Source organism: Cucurbita pepo, chromosome LG16 (assembly GCF_002806865.2).
Source record: "Cucurbita pepo subsp. pepo cultivar mu-cu-16 chromosome LG16, ASM280686v2, whole genome shotgun sequence".
Lineage (NCBI taxonomy): Eukaryota > Viridiplantae > Streptophyta > Magnoliopsida > Cucurbitales > Cucurbitaceae > Cucurbita > Cucurbita pepo.
Genome location: NC_036653.1, coordinates 6,671,810 through 6,688,972, shown reverse-complemented (window position 1 = coordinate 6,688,972; position 17,163 = coordinate 6,671,810). Strand labels below are relative to the sequence as shown.

The following is a 17,163-nucleotide window of genomic DNA, read 5'->3' as shown; positions in this document are numbered from 1 at the left end:
TTTTTTTTTTTTTTTTTTTTTTTTTTTTTTTTTTTTTTTTTTTTTTTTTTTTTTTTGCACTTTTAGGATATATTATTTTATCAATATTTTACCATTTTATATGGATAATTTTGGTATGTGTAAATTATAACTTAGTTTATATTCTTATTTTTTATTTTTAAAATACAAATCCATGATATTCCATAGAATATTTTTAAATTCAAATATAAAAAAATGAATAGTAATAATAATAATAATAACTAAAATACTTTTTTAATTCAAAAGAATTTCACATCATGAAANTTTTTTTTTTTTTTTTTTTTTTTTTTGTGTTTATATTTGAGAAGTTTCTTGAAAACTATATTATACGAATAATAGTAATAATAATATATTTGAAATAACAGAAAAATTAAAATAATAATAATAATAGGAAGCTCCACCTAATGACCTAACTCATTTATACAAATATTATTTGGAGTGATGACTCATTTTCAATATGATTTCATATAATTATTAAGCTAATAATNAAAAAAAAAAAAAAAAAAAAAAAAAAAAAAAAACTTAATTTGGCATTTTATTTTATTAGTAAATGAAAAGTTTACGCAATTGACTGATAACGAAATCGCGGAATACATTATTAGAATCAGCCTTGTACGCGTCGTTCTTAACCCTTTCCTCCACGTAACTTCCACGTGTCAACATCTCCCCCTTCTCGTGTTCCTTACAAGTCTGACGTCATAAAATATTATTAATTATCCCAATCATTTATTATTTAATTGAAGACACCCTCACGTGACCCCCCTACACCCACGTGACCCCTACCTTGACTCCTTCAAGAATTTAGATATTTTTCATTCTTTTTAATATATTTTTTTTACTTTGACTTTTTCAATATAAATTTAGACAAACCATATTACAACAAAACATGACCCACACAGATAAAAGGTCACCAACCCAACTCATTTCTTTGCTTAATATCTCTCTCATTTCCCAATTCTACAAGCAATTTTTTTTTTTTTTTGTTCGTTCTATGTTTTATGTATTTGATAGGGTCCGACGTCAGACGTCAAAAGTCTAAGTAATTCAAACTTTTGATCTTTTGACAATGCGGGAAAAAGGATCTTGGTTTAACCAAGCTTATCAACGAATTGATCCTCTTCTGCAGCTATTCGTCCTGAGCTCCGACCACCGCTGATCTTCCCAAATGAGGTCATCGACGATAACCCTTTGAAGCTACTACTGCCACCTTCACTGAAGTTGTGGGACTTCCTTCCCTTTCTCTGCTTGGAGTTGTTGGTTTCATGGTCGTCAACTTCCTCCTTTGTTTTAGTTTTCTTGACAACTAAGTGGATAATGTTGCTTCGGCAAAACGGGCAAACCGGAGGCGTCAAGCACGCCGTGGCTGGGTTCGGTTTGCTATGGCAGCAAAGGGAAAGAGTGCATTGAGCACACATGACATGGCCACAGTTTTCGACTTCAATTGTGGAAGGTTGCTCAAAGCAAATGGAGCATAGCTCTGCATCTCCATCACTGATCTGCAAAGAAGTAAAGTTTCCCAATGCATAAAAAGATCTCAAAAGCAATTCAAAATCTCACCTAATCAATGGAATGACAGAATCACAGTAAAAAGGAGTGGGGACGTGAGATCCCACCTCGGTTGGAGAGAAGAACGAAACATTCCTTCTAAGGGTGTGAGAATCTTTCCCTAACAGATACGTTTTAAAACCTTGAGGGAAAACCCGAAAGACAACAATATCTACTAACGGTGGACTTAGACTATTACAGAGTGGGGACGTGAGATCCCACATCGGTTGGAGAGAGGAACAAAGCATTCCTTCTAAGGGTGTGAAAATCTTTCCCTAACAGACGCGTTTTAAAATCTTGAGGGAAAACTCGAAAGGAAAAGCCCAGAAACAACAATATCTACTAACGGTGGACTTAGACTATTACAGAGGAGAAGCAATGCTAATAATAATTTTCCACAGCTCAGAAGTAAAGAGAGTTGATAATTGAAACTGCAGATATTGGGACCATTCATCACGTGTCTTCTAACAGCCTAAGATCAAAAAGCTCTCTAAGAAAACAAATGAGAAGACCAAATTACATCAGAGATGCTTTCAGATGTAAAGTGAAAGCCGCCAAATTGGGAAAGCAATGCCACTAATGGTGTGCAAGGACAAAACACCACCAAGTGACCTGATGAAGGGTTCCAAAAGCTTCGAAATCCTATCAGTCACCATAGCTTTGTTTCATAAATTCTTACTCGAAAATTTTGAATCTAAACGCAACTTCATAACGTCGAATAATGAACAGCTATCGTGTTTAAAACCTACTCAATAAGTTAAAGACATACTATAATGACAAACAAATTCTTGATTACCTCAGACAAACTGTCGTCCACTGCATCAGAATGTGATGGAGAGGAAAATTCATGAGAATTTGTCTTCAAGATGCTCTTCTCTCTCTCCCTGTTGGCCTCCATTAAAGCCTGTTCTAATAAAGCTTTTGCTTCTTGATTAAGCTCATTGATAAATTTCAAGGGTGATGGCCAAACAAGCGGCTCAGTGGATGAAGGATTCAGCAAGGCTGCACAGGTTCCATGTTTATGCTTCATAGCAATTACATAAGGAATTCTCCTGTATATAGAACGAGAGCGGGGCGTTAATTAGGTGGGCGTTCATGCAGCTAAAGCAAGATTATGATATCAATAAGTGTTCTATGATACCCAGAGGAATCTCTTTGAAGACGATCTGCACCCCAAGCCAACAATTCCCTAATGCAATCCAAAGACCCCCCACGGGCTGCCAAATGAAGGGGTGTACTTCCTTGGCATCTGTTCATAGAAACTTGTTAAATCCAACTTTAAACGAAAGAAAGCTGAAAATACTTGTTATAGAAAAGTACCCATATCCACCAGTTGAAGCACCAACAAGAGCTCCATTATCCAACAGAAAATGAATGCATTCAGGTCGTCTTTGACGAGCTGCTAAGTGCAAAGGGGTTGCTCCCTTACCATCTCTAATATTCACAAATCGTACAAATCCCCTATTTCATAACAAGTTAATCAATGATTTTGGGCAGAAAATTGAAGAGGTATTTGTTAAAAGGAGCAATAAGTACCAGGAAGCAGCTACAGGGCTTGATTGAGCTGCAGAAAGAATGGCTTCTAGGCAATCAAAATGGCCATAATAAGCAGCATAATGCAAGCAAGTTCGCCCGTTAAGGGAATCAAACTTCAAAATCTGAAACGATTTGCGCATAAATTAGTATTTCAAATCAGGATTTGTAAACCTCAAAAGAAATGGAATCTATACATTTGCTCCAACTTCAAGGAGCTTCCTCAAACAGGAGATCTTCCCATGCATTGCTGCCAACATAAGCGGAGTCTGAAACAAATATACACATTCAGGAATCAAAAACAATTTCAAAGTAACTGATCATTCAAATTCAAATTCAAAGAAGAATCCCCCACCTGTTTGTGACGATTCAACAAATCCGGATTAACAGATCGTTCCAAAAGCAAAGAGAGGATCTAACAATGACAAAACATCTCACTCAAAATCAAACGAAATAATCACCAAAATGAAACGAAATCAAACGAAATCCCGATCAAACAACGAGCAAAACACAAGAACAGACCTCGATCTGACCATTTGCAGCGGCAATATGAAGCGGAGATTGACGATCATAAAGAGTGGTATTAAGCAACAGAGATGGTTTGTTCTTCAAGAAAACTTCAACCATCGCCAAATCTCCACACTGCACAGCACTAAACAATCCATTCTCATGACTCGCACCGCAACTCAGCCCCTGGCCCATCTTCTTCCTCTGTTCAAATCGCTCAGTACAGAGCAGAAGCAACTCAACAGAGGCCACCGCCGTAGCCTCCGACCTCCATTAAAGCACCACTTTAATCAGAAATGGAGGCCACTGCCATGGGAGACGAAGAGGTCCATAAGGACCATTACTAAATACTATCGGGTCCCAAAAGGGGGTAATGGAGAAGCATGAAATTGGGGGGAGAGAGAAAGAGAGAAAGAGAGAGAGAAGCTGACCGTACCAGTAAGGGCAGTTGGAATGGTGACTGCGGGCAGAGATCAGATATTTTTCGGGCAGACAGATTCCTAATGTTGCGGAATTGGCCAACAAGTCATACACTAATATTGATTAATTAATTTCTTTAAATTTGATTTTCTTTTTTATTTTACTAATTTTTTAAAAATTAAATTATGTGATGCTTTGCACTTATCTAAAAAATTAGGTTAATTTTATTAAATAATAATTTTAGTAAATCAAGGAGAGCAGGCCTTTGAATTTAATTATTTTGCTATTTTATATTAATTTTTTTTTTTGTAATTTTTTAAGAAAATAATGGTAAATTGTTTATTTGTCTTTTCGAGAAAAAGGAAATGAATAATATATTTCTTCCACTTTAGTTCGAAGAAAACATCAATTCACATTACTATTTCTTTTTTAAAAAATAAAATTAAAAAATAATGAAATTTTGAATTAAAAACAGAATTTTGTGGTCCATATAAGTTTTAAATCTAATTTCATTTAGTCCCTTAAGTCTCAATATTTTACAATTTTATCCCAAATTTTTCATTAATTTTCAATTTGTGATGTTTTCACTAATTAATTAATTTTGATTGTTATGAAAAATTAGTTAAACCTAATTTATTTATAATTAATTTAATTCTTTTAAATAGTTAATATAAATTAACTCAATACAACATATATGGAAGTGAGTATCTTGAATCCTAGGAACTATTGGAAACAAAACCCAGAAATCAAGGGCAAAAAGGTAATATTTAGAAATATAAAGACGAGATAAAAACAAAATGTAAGCGAGATGAAAATTATTTTTTTAAAATAAGGTTACGAGAGTTGAAACAAAATATGTGTATACAAATTAATATGAATAAAGATTAAAAAGAAGATAAATTGAATTTAGAATGGAATTTGTATAGCACGACTTAACACCTTCATTGCATAAAAAGCAAGATGATAAACGAGTTACAACTCAACGTTACATTATTTTTGTAATTTATTGTCAAATTTGATACTCTCTACTTTAATTTCTTTTTATAGCCTATAGTTTTAATTTATGAAACTTAACAACTTTGAAAATGAAATAACGGCGCATATAGCACGTAATTCGAGAGTGAGAAAACTTCAAATAATTAGTAATCTTTGAAATATTTTCTACCCGAGATCGTAGAACAATCCTTACAAATGTGGTGTTCTTATCCTAAGATACACCAAACGAGATAAGAAGAAAGTAAATGACTAAAATAATCAAAATTTTAAAGTACCAAGATCTTCAAATACTTGAAATACTTAGAATAAAGGACCGAGCTATAGTTTTAATCTATTTATATTCGGTCCGAAATTATGCTCATAACCTAAGTTATATCATTAATTTCTTTAAAAAGAACAAAGTCTAGGGAGTATGAGCATAAGCCTAGAGCCTATAAAATTGGCTTTTTCTCTTAATTGAAGTCTTTAATGCTGGCATTCCCTACTTCCAGCATCCAAAACTCTTTTCACCCACCCCCTAAAATGGTAAGAGATTAAAGGGTTTAATAATAAGGTCTAAGTAAAGCAAACACAATGTTTCTTTTTAACTTATTACTCTCTAAGAGTAACTAACTTTTTACTGTGTTACTAAGAATTACCATTTTGTTATCATAATTGTTGTCCCCTTTCAGATCTTTTTCTTTTCCTGGTCTTAATATTTGCATACTTAGCCTAATTATTCTCTTAATCTCATGCTCTAATCTCAAACGCAGTAAGCTCACTCCCTATCCTAGTTGCTCACTGCCACTTCCATTAACTATTTGTATAAATCTTCGGTATGTTACCGGACCAATCTACTTATATAACTATAATAGCTCAAGCTTATCGCTAGTAGATATTGTCTGCTTAGACTTGTTACGTATCGCAGTCAGTCTAATAGTTTTAGAAAGGGTCTACTAGGGAGAAGTTTCCACATATTTATAAGAAATGCTTCGTTTCCTTCTCCAACCGATGTGAGATCTCACAATCCACTCCCTTGGGGCCAGCATCTTCGCTGGCACACCGCCCGGTGACTAGCTCTGATACCATATGTAATAGCTTAAGCCCACAGCTAGCAGATATTGTCCGCTTAGGCTCATTACGTATCACCGTGAGCCTCACAGTTTTAAGACACGTCTACAAAGGAGAGGTTTCCACACCCTTATAAGAAATGCTTCATTCCCATCTCCAACCGACGTGGATCTCACAATAGCCTTCATTTTCTAAGTATAACAAAAAGCATAAGAGAATAAGCAAGTAAGAAGAGAGATGGACTTATATGGTTGCTTCAATGAACTTGATTCTCCTTGACAGTGAGATTGTAAGTTGCTCCTTTGTGTTCGAAACTCGGTCTATGCTAATCAAATTTCCTGAGGACACAAAGCTTGGAACTAAATAGAGTGGTTAGGGGTAAGTAGAAACCAAAAAACACTAGCTGGTAATGAGTAGTAGGAATTATGATCGAGCATGCTTTGTTTCCTATATGTTCTTTAAGAATATATAAGATATGAGGCACAGAAAATTACAGAAACCAGTATGAATTCGTTGTCCGAGAGTGGTCCGTTATAACACCACTCTCATCGTTTTGACGCCATAAACTCCTCCACATTCTGTAAAACTCCTTTGTCATATGGGTTTCTGAACCTCATTTCACTGGACCTTTGGCCTGAGGACCGAGTTACACAAAATTATATAAAAATATTCATTCCTATAACTGAAGTCATAAAGCTCTGCAATGTAATCTTACCCTGCTCAGAATGAACAAAATTTGAAATTCTGAGTTCCTCTTCCAGTGAATCTGAAACAGAGGTTGACCCATGTGGTGAAATGAACAAAACATTGAAAGAAAAAGCTTTATGAAAGCAGGTAAGTTCTATTAAGTTCTATTAGTCAAACGGTGTGTCAGATCCTACGTTGGTTGAAGAGGGGAACGAAACATTCTTTATATGACGTGGTATTAGAGCCAAACACCCGACGGTGTGCCAGCAAGGACGGTGGGCCCACAAGGAGGATGAATTGTGAGATCCCACATTGGGGAGAAACGAAACATTCTTTATAAGTGTGTGGAAACGACTCTGTTACACTGAGTTTGTTTGCAATCTACAAAGCATGTGTGGTAGTGTTTGATGGATCTTTAAATTTAAAGTGTCAAATATACCTATGAACCTTCAACTTTGTGTCTAATAGGTTCTGAAATTTTGTATGGATTCACGAACTTCTAATTTTGTATCTAATAGGTATACAACATATTAATATTAAAATTTACTGACTACATCGAAAAAAAAGATCAATTAGAATAGTATTGTGTCAAATAGTGTTTGTTCTACTCACTCCTTTAGGGCCATAGCAGTCAGGAACTTACCCATTCATCTGTTCTAATATTGAAGCAGATACAATATTATATGCCAGACGAAGAACACCACCTAAAAGCAGTAAAAGATCTATCACATTTCTAGGAAAACTATATCTTAATGAACTGCGTCACCTAAAAGTAACTGCCTCCAAATGAACTACAAATGACAGAAATACGCTTTGGGAAATTGCATCTGAAGGAGATGCAAAGGAACGGATTCTTACCAATCCTAAGCATGATAATACAAGTAGCAGTCAGCAACCAAGGCAAAGAATGCAGAGACAAACCTCTAACCTAGTTCCATCTCCATCAAGAAGTTCATACTTCGCCAAATCTGAAAATTCAGCTTAGGCTTTCTGTTTATAGAGGAATTCAATTTCTAAAACTAAACTTCGGAAAATTGCATCTGAAGAAGATGAACTAAAATAACCTCACAGTTAATGGCAACCATCAATCAAGCTCCAAAGAAGAACACTATATAGAGAGATTGAGAGAGAGACCTGAAAATGGTAGTTGAATGAAGGCGGACAAATCGGAGAAGAAGTTAGGAACAAGAAACTGGATACATTGAGTTCGCAAAGCAAGTGTTAGAGAGACTACGGAACCGCCGATCAGCTCCGGCAAGCTCGCCGGATTCTTCCGCTCATGTAATTGCACCATTTCTTTCCAACCAAAAATTCATCGCCACTCGACTGTGTAAGAGAAGACGCGGATGGGTCGCTTCTGCCTGAAGAAGCGAAAGAATGTTGGGCTTTACTTAGAATTTAGGCCCACTATGATCGGCCCATGAGCGAATTTAAATTAATAATTTAAAGAGTAATTAATTTTTATTTTTTTTTAATTTTAAATATTATACATTTTTCTATTTAATTAATACATTTTTTTATTTTAATATTTAAATTTTAATAAATTATTGATCTTTACCGCTAATAAATTTTTAATATTTTAACTTTGGTCAAATATATCTGGTGACATGTTAAAAAAAAAATTAAATTAATTGTTCGGATAGATATAAATTTATATATATAATATAATTTTGAACTCTCGACATTACACTAAATTTAAAAAAAATATTAAATAGGTCGACCATATATTAGACAAATATTTAAAAATTAATAGAATTAAATAAATATAAAAATAAACGCTATAAACTAAAATTGTATCTTAAACATAATAAATTGTCCTATTAATTTCTTAAATACCCCTAATTTTAGTTTATTTGATTTGGAGAATTTTGACCGAACAATCACGGCCTTACACGTGGCATACAGGCCTTGTTTTCGCGTCCAGACACATGTTTGGCAACGACTTTAAATCGCTCCGGGCCCACCGTTGAATCGGTGGACTTTCCTGATTGGGTAACTTGATCAGACTGATCCTAGGCTTTCGCCTCCAACCAATCAAATTCCGCCACGTTTCCAACTATCAAAAGTGCCTGCGGTCCACGTGTATTTGTTTAATTCTTGCCAGGCTAGGCAGTTGATCTGACGGTAGAGAAATCTATATGCCACGTGTAGAGTTTGGATTTATTCAAAGCTCGGAGGGTCCTAGCCGTCCGATTATTTTATTTTATTTCTATCAATTTTTAAAATTAAGTCATGGCGTAGGTTTGATAGTCAAGGAATTGGGCCCCCGAGTTTCTTGGACCGGTCTGATTTGTTTGCAGGTGAAATTACATTTCTGACCAAATCAACTTGTCTTTTGTTATTCCACTGTTTTATTTCCGTCGGTTTGTAATATTTTTATATACCGAAAATTTTAATGCTCTAACTAATTACAATTGGGCTTATTAAAATTTAATCGAATAAAATAATTTTTAATTTAATTAAATAAGATGAAATTTAACGCCAATAATTAATATTTTAATTTAAAATTTGATGCCATAAAAATTAATTATTTAAATTATTTAAACCATATATTTGAAATTAAATAAATAGTAATGATCAACGATATCTTGTATTTAAATTAAATAAATATTTTTTTAGGACAATTTCAAAGTTCGTATGCATTTTTTTCAAAATAAATTTAAAAATTAAAAATATTGCTTCGAATTTAAAATTATTATGTCGTTTTTTCATTATAATATTAATAAACAATTTGTATTTTGTATTCAAAATTGTTTATAAAAGTCACGAATTGATCGGGGTTCTAACAAAAATATTTAAATCGCCGTAGAAATTAATTCGAACTAATAAATATTATATAAATTAAATCGACCTGTCACCGGAATCAACGGTGGGACAGAGAGGAAAATAAAACAAAATTAGCAGTTAAAATTGGAAGTCAATTAATTACGTTCAATTATTGTTGCCGTCGCTAATTACTTTGCTTTTCAGGACAGATAATAATTAGGTATTGTGTTAAACGCATTGCAAAATGGCCCCCACAATTATTTTATTTGCCATTTGGACCCGACCCAGCCCACCTCACCCAAACCGACTTTTACCCATTCATTAGCCGCGCCGCCGGACTCCCATTATTCACGCCCACTCATCGGCGGCTGCTGTGTTGACTATTTCACCAGCCGCCGGATTTCAATTTCTTAAAAGGAACGAAAATTAAAATAAATAAATAAAAACATTAATAAAGTTTAACCCATAAATTTATTCCATAATTTTTAATTTTTTTTTTAAATATCTATTTATTTGTATTATTACATTTTAATTTTTATGAATTAAAGATTTATTCGTGAAAATAAATAAATAAATAAATAATAATTTTTAAATTTTAAATACGTAATTACACATCCAGTAGTTAAATATATATTAAAGTTTTTTATTATTATTATTATTTTTAAGGTCATTTTTGCAGGAAGCGCGTAATTTAACTGAAAATATAAAAGCGAAAAAAAATCTTGCTCTCTCTCTCTCTTCCCGCATCTCTTCCTTTCTCTTTCTTGAGTCTTCGTCTTTCCTAATGGAAGCTGCTTTCTCTCCAACGGGGACGATTAGGATGAGATTTTTTCAACATCACGGCGAGGCTCGGCTGGCGAACACGCAAAGATTTTGGAGAATTTGATGCGTTTTCTTTCCTTTTTTTGTTTGTGTTTGTTGTAGACGGTTATTTTGTGAGATTTTTGTTTAGATTGAGAGATTATGGAGGAGGAGAACAATGGCGGCTTCTTTCGGAGTTTGATCGACTTGGTGAACGACGTAGCTTTGATCTCAGATTACAGGTACGCGGTCAGAAAGCAGTATTGTAATCTAGCTAGGCGACTGAAGCTGTTGATCCCAATGTTTGAGGAGATGAGGGATATGAAGCAGGCGCTGCCGGACAATACCGTGGGAGCTCTTGTTTCGTTGAAGAAAGCTATGGAATCTACCAAGGAGTTGCTTAGACTTGGGACGGAGGGGAGCAAGATTTATCTGGTGCGTTTACTTTACTGTTTGTGTGGTATTTGTTTAATTAGCGTGGCCTGTTCTGCTCTGCGATGGTTTGAATTGGCGGATTTCGTTCCGATTTGGTATTTTCTCTGTCTTTGCTTTGGTTATCTGTTTGGCAAAGCGGATTATCGGCTATTATGATTTTCTGAGCGTACTTACCTTCGTTAACATTTGTATTCGATACACAACATTTTGATTTGGCCGTAAACTGGGGTTCAACACTTGGAAATAATGTTTTGATGGCCGCCTTCCATTAGAAGAGAATCCTGGTTCAGCCACACGTGCTAATGCCTAAATTTAATTCGATCAGGCGGCATTTATGTTGCGATTGTTGCATTTTAGGAACGATGATTTCGGAAAATTGGAGTTCAAACGTTGGGCTAAATTAGCAGCCGAGTTTGAATCCTTTGTTTTGCAGTAAACCACGTATTAATTTACCAATAATGCCGGTTACGGTGTAATTTTCGATTTCTCTAGGGCTTACTCTATGTGATCTATACTTGAATCTTTCATTGTGCGAATATATGGTTTATGTTGCGCCTAAATTCTAAATTTATTCTTAATTAACCATCATGGTTTTTCAGAATATGGGGAAAACTGATGTGAGACGAATCTCAACAGTAGATCAAGATAGTTTCTCCTTTTATGCTCTATAAACGTATTATTATTATTATTTTGTTCTACTGCCCTTGTTCTAATCTGTTTCTCAATTTAAACTGCAGGCCTTGGAGAGAGAGCAACTTTTGAATCAATTTCAAGAGTTGTCAGCAAGACTAGAGCAAGCTTTGAATGAAATTTCACATGTAGATCTTGACATATCTGATGAAGTTAAGGAGCAGGTAGAGGATTTATCATCGCTCATTTTGTTCTTAATATCTTTGAAATGATATCCTAGAAATGAGGCTTAAAATTAAGAATATTATATTTCTTCACTCATGGGACTTGTTTTCTACCGCTTTTGATTGTTGGAAGATTATAACTTAGAATCTTTACCGATTGAACCGTGTGCCATGGAAGTAGAAGCTTAACAATTAGGTATGACCTTAGAGTTCTCATCAACTTATGTATTACTTTCCTAAGTTGTACCGGCAAAACTATCAAGGGAGCCGACAATTAAAAGTATCATGAGGTTTGAATGCCCAATAAAAGTTTTATATACCAGTGTATGTAAGTCTAACTCTTAATGCATCCAGGTTGAGCTTGTCCTCTCTCAATTCAAAAGAGCTAGAGGAAGGAATGATGCACAGGATGTCGAGCTGTATTCTAATCTCCACACTCTCTATAACAACAGCAAAGACTTAGCTACTGATCCTTCTATCTTGAAGGGACTGGCTGAAAAGTTGCAGTTGATGAACGTAGATGATCTTACTCAAGAGTCTCTTGCCTTGCATGAAATGGTTTCGGCCAGTGATGGAGATCCAGGGGGGAGATTTGAGAAAATGTCAATACTATTGAAGAAAATAAAAGATTTTATGCTAACTGAAAACCCTGAAATTGGCGCTTCTTCTAAAGAACAAAGTCATCCTCGCACTGGTAGACAAGCGACTGCTGGTAAGAAAGATATATCGTCCCTTCACATACCTGAAGACTTTCGGTGCCCCATATCCCTGGATTTGATGAAAGATCCTGTTATTGTCTCCACCGGACAGGTATCTTCGTATTCTGTTGCCTGATTCTTACCTCTTTTAGAACATGATTGCTCCTAAACATTTTTAAAAAAAAACCCTGTTCTTCCCCCTATGATCTTTATTGTCCAGATGAAATAGCTTTCTACCACATACTCCATTCCCAACTATGTGGGGTTTTTTCTTTTTCCATTTTAGTTCAACAACCTAGGGATGGGAGATCAAATCTTTAACCTTAGGGAAGGTAGTAGGTGCTTATCTACTAAATGAGACGTAGATGGACTCAATTACATAGTGTCTGCTAGGTGCTACTAGATGAAAATTATAACATCGAGAAAACAGACTCACATTTTTTTCACTGGTTGGACGTAAAGCTGCTATCTATTGGGATCCTCAATTTGGTTCCTGAATACGAACCTGCATAATCCTATCTAGACTTGCCTTACACATTGATATTCAATGTGAAACTCACAATTTAGTCTTCTATCTAATCGTTGCATTCATTACTTCGAATAAAACTTAACATGTTGATCTTGCAGCAAATAATTCCTAATGCAGTCTCCGTTTTTTTTTTTTTTTTCTGGTAGACCTATGAACGTACTTTCATTGAGAAGTGGCTGGCAGATGGACACTCGACATGCCCAAAAACTCAACAAGTCCTCACTAGCAAAATTCTTACACCAAATTATGTTTTACGCAGTCTCATAGCTCAATGGTGCGAGGCCAATGGAATTGAACCACCACAACGTTCCAGCAGTTCTCAGCCCAGTGAATTTACAAATCCTGCTGAACGCTCTAAGTATGAAGCTCTACTCCACAAACTCACATCAGCTAACATTGAAGACAAGCGATCTGCTGCGGGTGAGATTCGCCTTCTAGCCAAACGCAATGCAAATAATCGTGTAGCCATTGCTGAAGCTGGTGCAATCCCTCTCCTTGTTGACCTCCTTTCAACAACCGACCCCCTCACTCAAGAACATGCCGTGACAGCATTGCTTAACCTTTCAATTTGTGACAATAATAAGAGAAGTATCATGTCCTGTAGGGCAGCGCCTGGCATAGTCCATGTGCTGAAGTGGGGGAGTATGGAAGCACGTGAAAATGCTGCAGCCACTCTTTTCAGCCTTTCTGTTGTAGATGAATATAAAGTAATGATTGGCGCATCAGGAGCCATTCCACCACTTATTGCACTGCTCAATGAAGGTACTCAGAGGGGGAAGAAGGACGCTGCAACCGCTCTTTTCAACTTATGTTTCTACCAAGGGAACAAAGTAAAGGCAGTCAGGGGTGGTGTTGTTTCCATATTGATGCAGCTGTTGACAGAATCTAGAATAGGGATGGTAGATGAGGCCCTGGCTATTCTAGCCATACTGGCCAGCAATTCCGAAGGTCGGGCTGCCATTGGCGCTGCCGAATCCGTCCCCACTTTAGTAGCTCTCATTGGAACAGGATCCCCTAGGAACAGAGAAAATGCAGCTGCAGTTTTGATGCATATTTGCACCGGAGACCAACGGCATATCGTGGAAGCAAAGGAGCTCGGAGTGATTAGTTTGCTTATAGATTTGGCTGAAAATGGCACAGATAGAGGTAAGCGAAAAGCAACACAATTGCTTGACCAAATAAACAGGTTTACTGAGCAGCAGAAAGAGGCTGAGGTTCAGACCCGGCTGTTGCTACCACCACCGCCACCTCCCACAATCGGAAACGTCGAAAGCTAACCAGGTTTTTTCTTCCCATTGTCTCTTCCATTGTTGCCTTTCTTTCTCTTTCTTTGTTTCATCATACACGTCCAAGGAAGGCAACTCTGTGTGTTCATGGAGGTGGAAGATCACCACCCAAACTTAATTTGTAAATTATAAATTCCTTCCTTTAATTTGTGTGAGAGGAACTTAACTTCCAAGGACAACTCATGAGAGCCCATATTACTAGAAAGTAGAACGATATTCGCCCTCAGATGGTTGTAAATTGATGATTCTAAATCGAATTATAAAACTGCAGTTTATTTGGGCAAATTAGCCTAATTTTTTTAATCACTTAGTTCCTAAGTATATTCTTCTTCTGCTTCTAGAAATGCCCTCGCCGGTGAAGGAAAAAGGGAGCCGCCGGCCCACCGCTGTGCCGACACGTCGTTCTGGGATTGGCTTGAAGACGATTGTTGAGTGGACAAGTCAATGTACGACGCATCCCATGGTTGACCAGAAAATCTGGATTCCACTTTTACCCCCTCCTTTCTCTTGGGATATTTTTATCGAATTACGTAAATTATTTAAACACATAATAAAGCAATTGAGTTTATTAATTAAGTTGAGCCTAAAATTAAAGAAATTAGAGGGGGATTGGGTTACATTTTATCTTGAAATGTTGTATAGTTAATATAATAGTAATTAATTTAATTTTAAAAAAAGGAGGTAATTTTGGCTTTTTTTTTTTTATATCATCTTTTGCCTTTTGCCTTTTTCTTTTTCCTTTTTAAATGGGTTTTTCTTTATTTCACCTTTTTAAAACATCTTCATTTAACTATTTGACTAGAAGATCAATATTCCATCACAACACGATTGGAATTCCATTCCAATTTGTTGTTTTTTAAAAGAGAAAATAATTCCAATTTGTTGTTTTTTAAAAGAGAAAATATAACGTAATTTTATTATCCAATTTGTTGTTTNTTTTTTTTTTTTTTTTTTTTTTTTTTTTTTTTTTTTTTTTTTTTTTTTTTTTTTTTTTTTTTTTTTTTACTACAAACACATGAACTTTCACCAATGACCATTAAATTAATTTTGAATTAGCAATTCTAAGAAAAAAAATATATCTTTTAATAAAAACGTGTTATTTTAAATAACTTAGTAGGCCAGTAAATATATTAGATAATATTAATCCAACAGATAAATTTGGTCTAAAAAATCAATATTAATCCAACAAACAAATTTGGTCTAAAAAATCATTATCCACCACTAAAACATTTGCCAGCTCAGCTAGGAATAAGAAGAGAATAATCTTTTTCTTTTCCCTTTATTTTCTTTTTTTAACTGGGACGGAAGTGTTCGGAATCACAAACCCTCCCCAATGATATTATATTATTCTTTTTAACTCTCGTGACTTTGCTTTTCATACCAACAAGATAATATTGCTTATTTATAAACTCATGATCTTCCTCCTACTTACCCTAGCGGGAACCGACTAGAGAAATTAGTTAAGAAAAGTGGGAAAAGAAAAAGAAAAAGAAAAAGAAAAAGAAAAAGAAAAAGAAAGAGGGTAAGCGTAAGCGTGTGGGTCAGTGGAGAAAAGAGCGAGCATAAATTTCTGTGCCCATAATTGTTGCTTTCATTGCTTTCATTTCCTTCCTTTTCGCACACAGTAACCACTTTCCCTTTCCCTTTCCCTTTCCCTTTGCAGCTTTTGCTCTTCTTCCTTTCCTAAAGCACTTTCAAATTCCCTCCCATTGCCCAATTCTATCCCCTCTTTCCCTCATAATAATAACAATAACACGTCCAAACATACACGTGTTACAACGGTATGGTATTGTCCACTCTGGATATAAACCCTCACATGTATTTCTTACTTATAAACTCATGATCATTCCCTAAATTAGTCCCAACAACATGAATACCTCTCGATGACACACATTTTCTTCTAGAATTTACTCGATTCACATCCACTCGTACTTTCTTTTGTTTTCTTTCTCCTCTTTCCCCGACTCAAAATCCTACCCTTCATGAAAGTTACACATCGGCTAATTTAGGGAATGATCATGAGCTTATAACCAAGAATGATTGATGGTAAAAGAAAGAGTCGGAGATATTTCTCTTTACCGAGGTAAATGAGCATTAAAGAGTGTGGGCTGTTAAAGCCATTCGCAGACAGCTTTTTCAGACAAGAATCAACCGCCGGGAGAGGGGCGGCGGCCACCTTAATTCTTCCACCAAATCTCTACGTTAATTTAGTTTTTAAATTCGACAATTTTTCGTTTTTTTTAATGTTAACTACTAATGGGTTTTGTCTAATAGATTATAGTAATTTAATTTATCATCGATATCCAACCAGATGATCTCATGACAAACACTTACAACAATGATAACATAGTTCTACGATTCTACCAATGGGCCTTAAGACCTTGACGACCGACATCAGTGGTGGGTTGTTGTCGAGGAGAAGGCGGGAGAGAGACAACTCACGAGTAGAATTGTTGAGTTCGAAAACTGAAGAACCTAAATGCAACCCAATTTAGCTCTCCACTGTTGGATGATGGAAGTCCCACATCGACTAATTTAGGGAATGATCGTGGGTTTATAAGTGAGGAATACTAACTTCATTGGTTTGAGGCCTTTCGGGAAGCACAAAGCAAAGTCATGAGAACTTACACTCAAAGTGGACAATATCATACCATTGTGGAGAGTCGTGTTCGTCTAACATCCACGACCAAATTTTTGTGAATTTTCTTACTATATAATGGAAATGTCGATTCTACCCATTATGTTAATATCAAATTTATAGACTTACGAAAATATCAATATAATCGTCGAAAAAACTTTATTAATCGATGTTCATACATTAATCTTAAATTAATGATTACAATTCCAAAAATTTTTAAATTGAATTAAATTAATGCAAGCCAGATCATAAAACCCCATAAACATCTCATACNATGTGACATTAAACAAATAATTCGACAGAAAAAGAAAAAAAAAACATTACAAGGCAAAAGACAGCACGATCTAAGATTATTTATGTTATGTTTTTTTTTTTTTTTTTTTTTTTTTTTTTTTTTTAA

General features: G+C 35.2%; 2 protein-coding genes across 2 annotated transcripts; one reads left to right on the top strand and one right to left on the bottom strand.

Moving 5' to 3' along the window:
* Positions 1–847: 847 nt before the first annotated feature.
* LOC111776823 (putative E3 ubiquitin-protein ligase XBAT31) lies at positions 848–3,927 on the bottom strand. The gene is made up of 8 exons (XM_023656205.1): positions 3,619–3,927; positions 3,452–3,511; positions 3,294–3,365; positions 3,100–3,221; positions 2,884–3,024; positions 2,705–2,812; positions 2,360–2,615; positions 848–1,514 (listed from the first exon to the last, which is right to left on the bottom strand). The coding sequence occupies exons 1-8, from the start codon at positions 3,796–3,798 to the stop codon at positions 1,107–1,109; spliced, it is 1,347 nt and encodes a 448-aa protein (XP_023511973.1). The 5' UTR covers positions 3,799–3,927; the 3' UTR covers positions 848–1,106.
* Positions 3,928–10,243: 6,316 nt separating this feature from the next.
* LOC111776804 (U-box domain-containing protein 13-like) lies at positions 10,244–14,701 on the top strand. Its single transcript, XM_023656181.1, has 5 exons — positions 10,244–10,758; positions 11,496–11,612; positions 11,967–12,422; positions 12,986–14,120; positions 14,467–14,701. The coding sequence occupies exons 1-4, from the start codon at positions 10,486–10,488 to the stop codon at positions 14,114–14,116; spliced, it is 1,977 nt and encodes a 658-aa protein (XP_023511949.1). The 5' UTR covers positions 10,244–10,485; the 3' UTR covers positions 14,117–14,120; positions 14,467–14,701.
* The last annotated feature ends 2,462 nt before the right edge of the window (positions 14,702–17,163 follow it).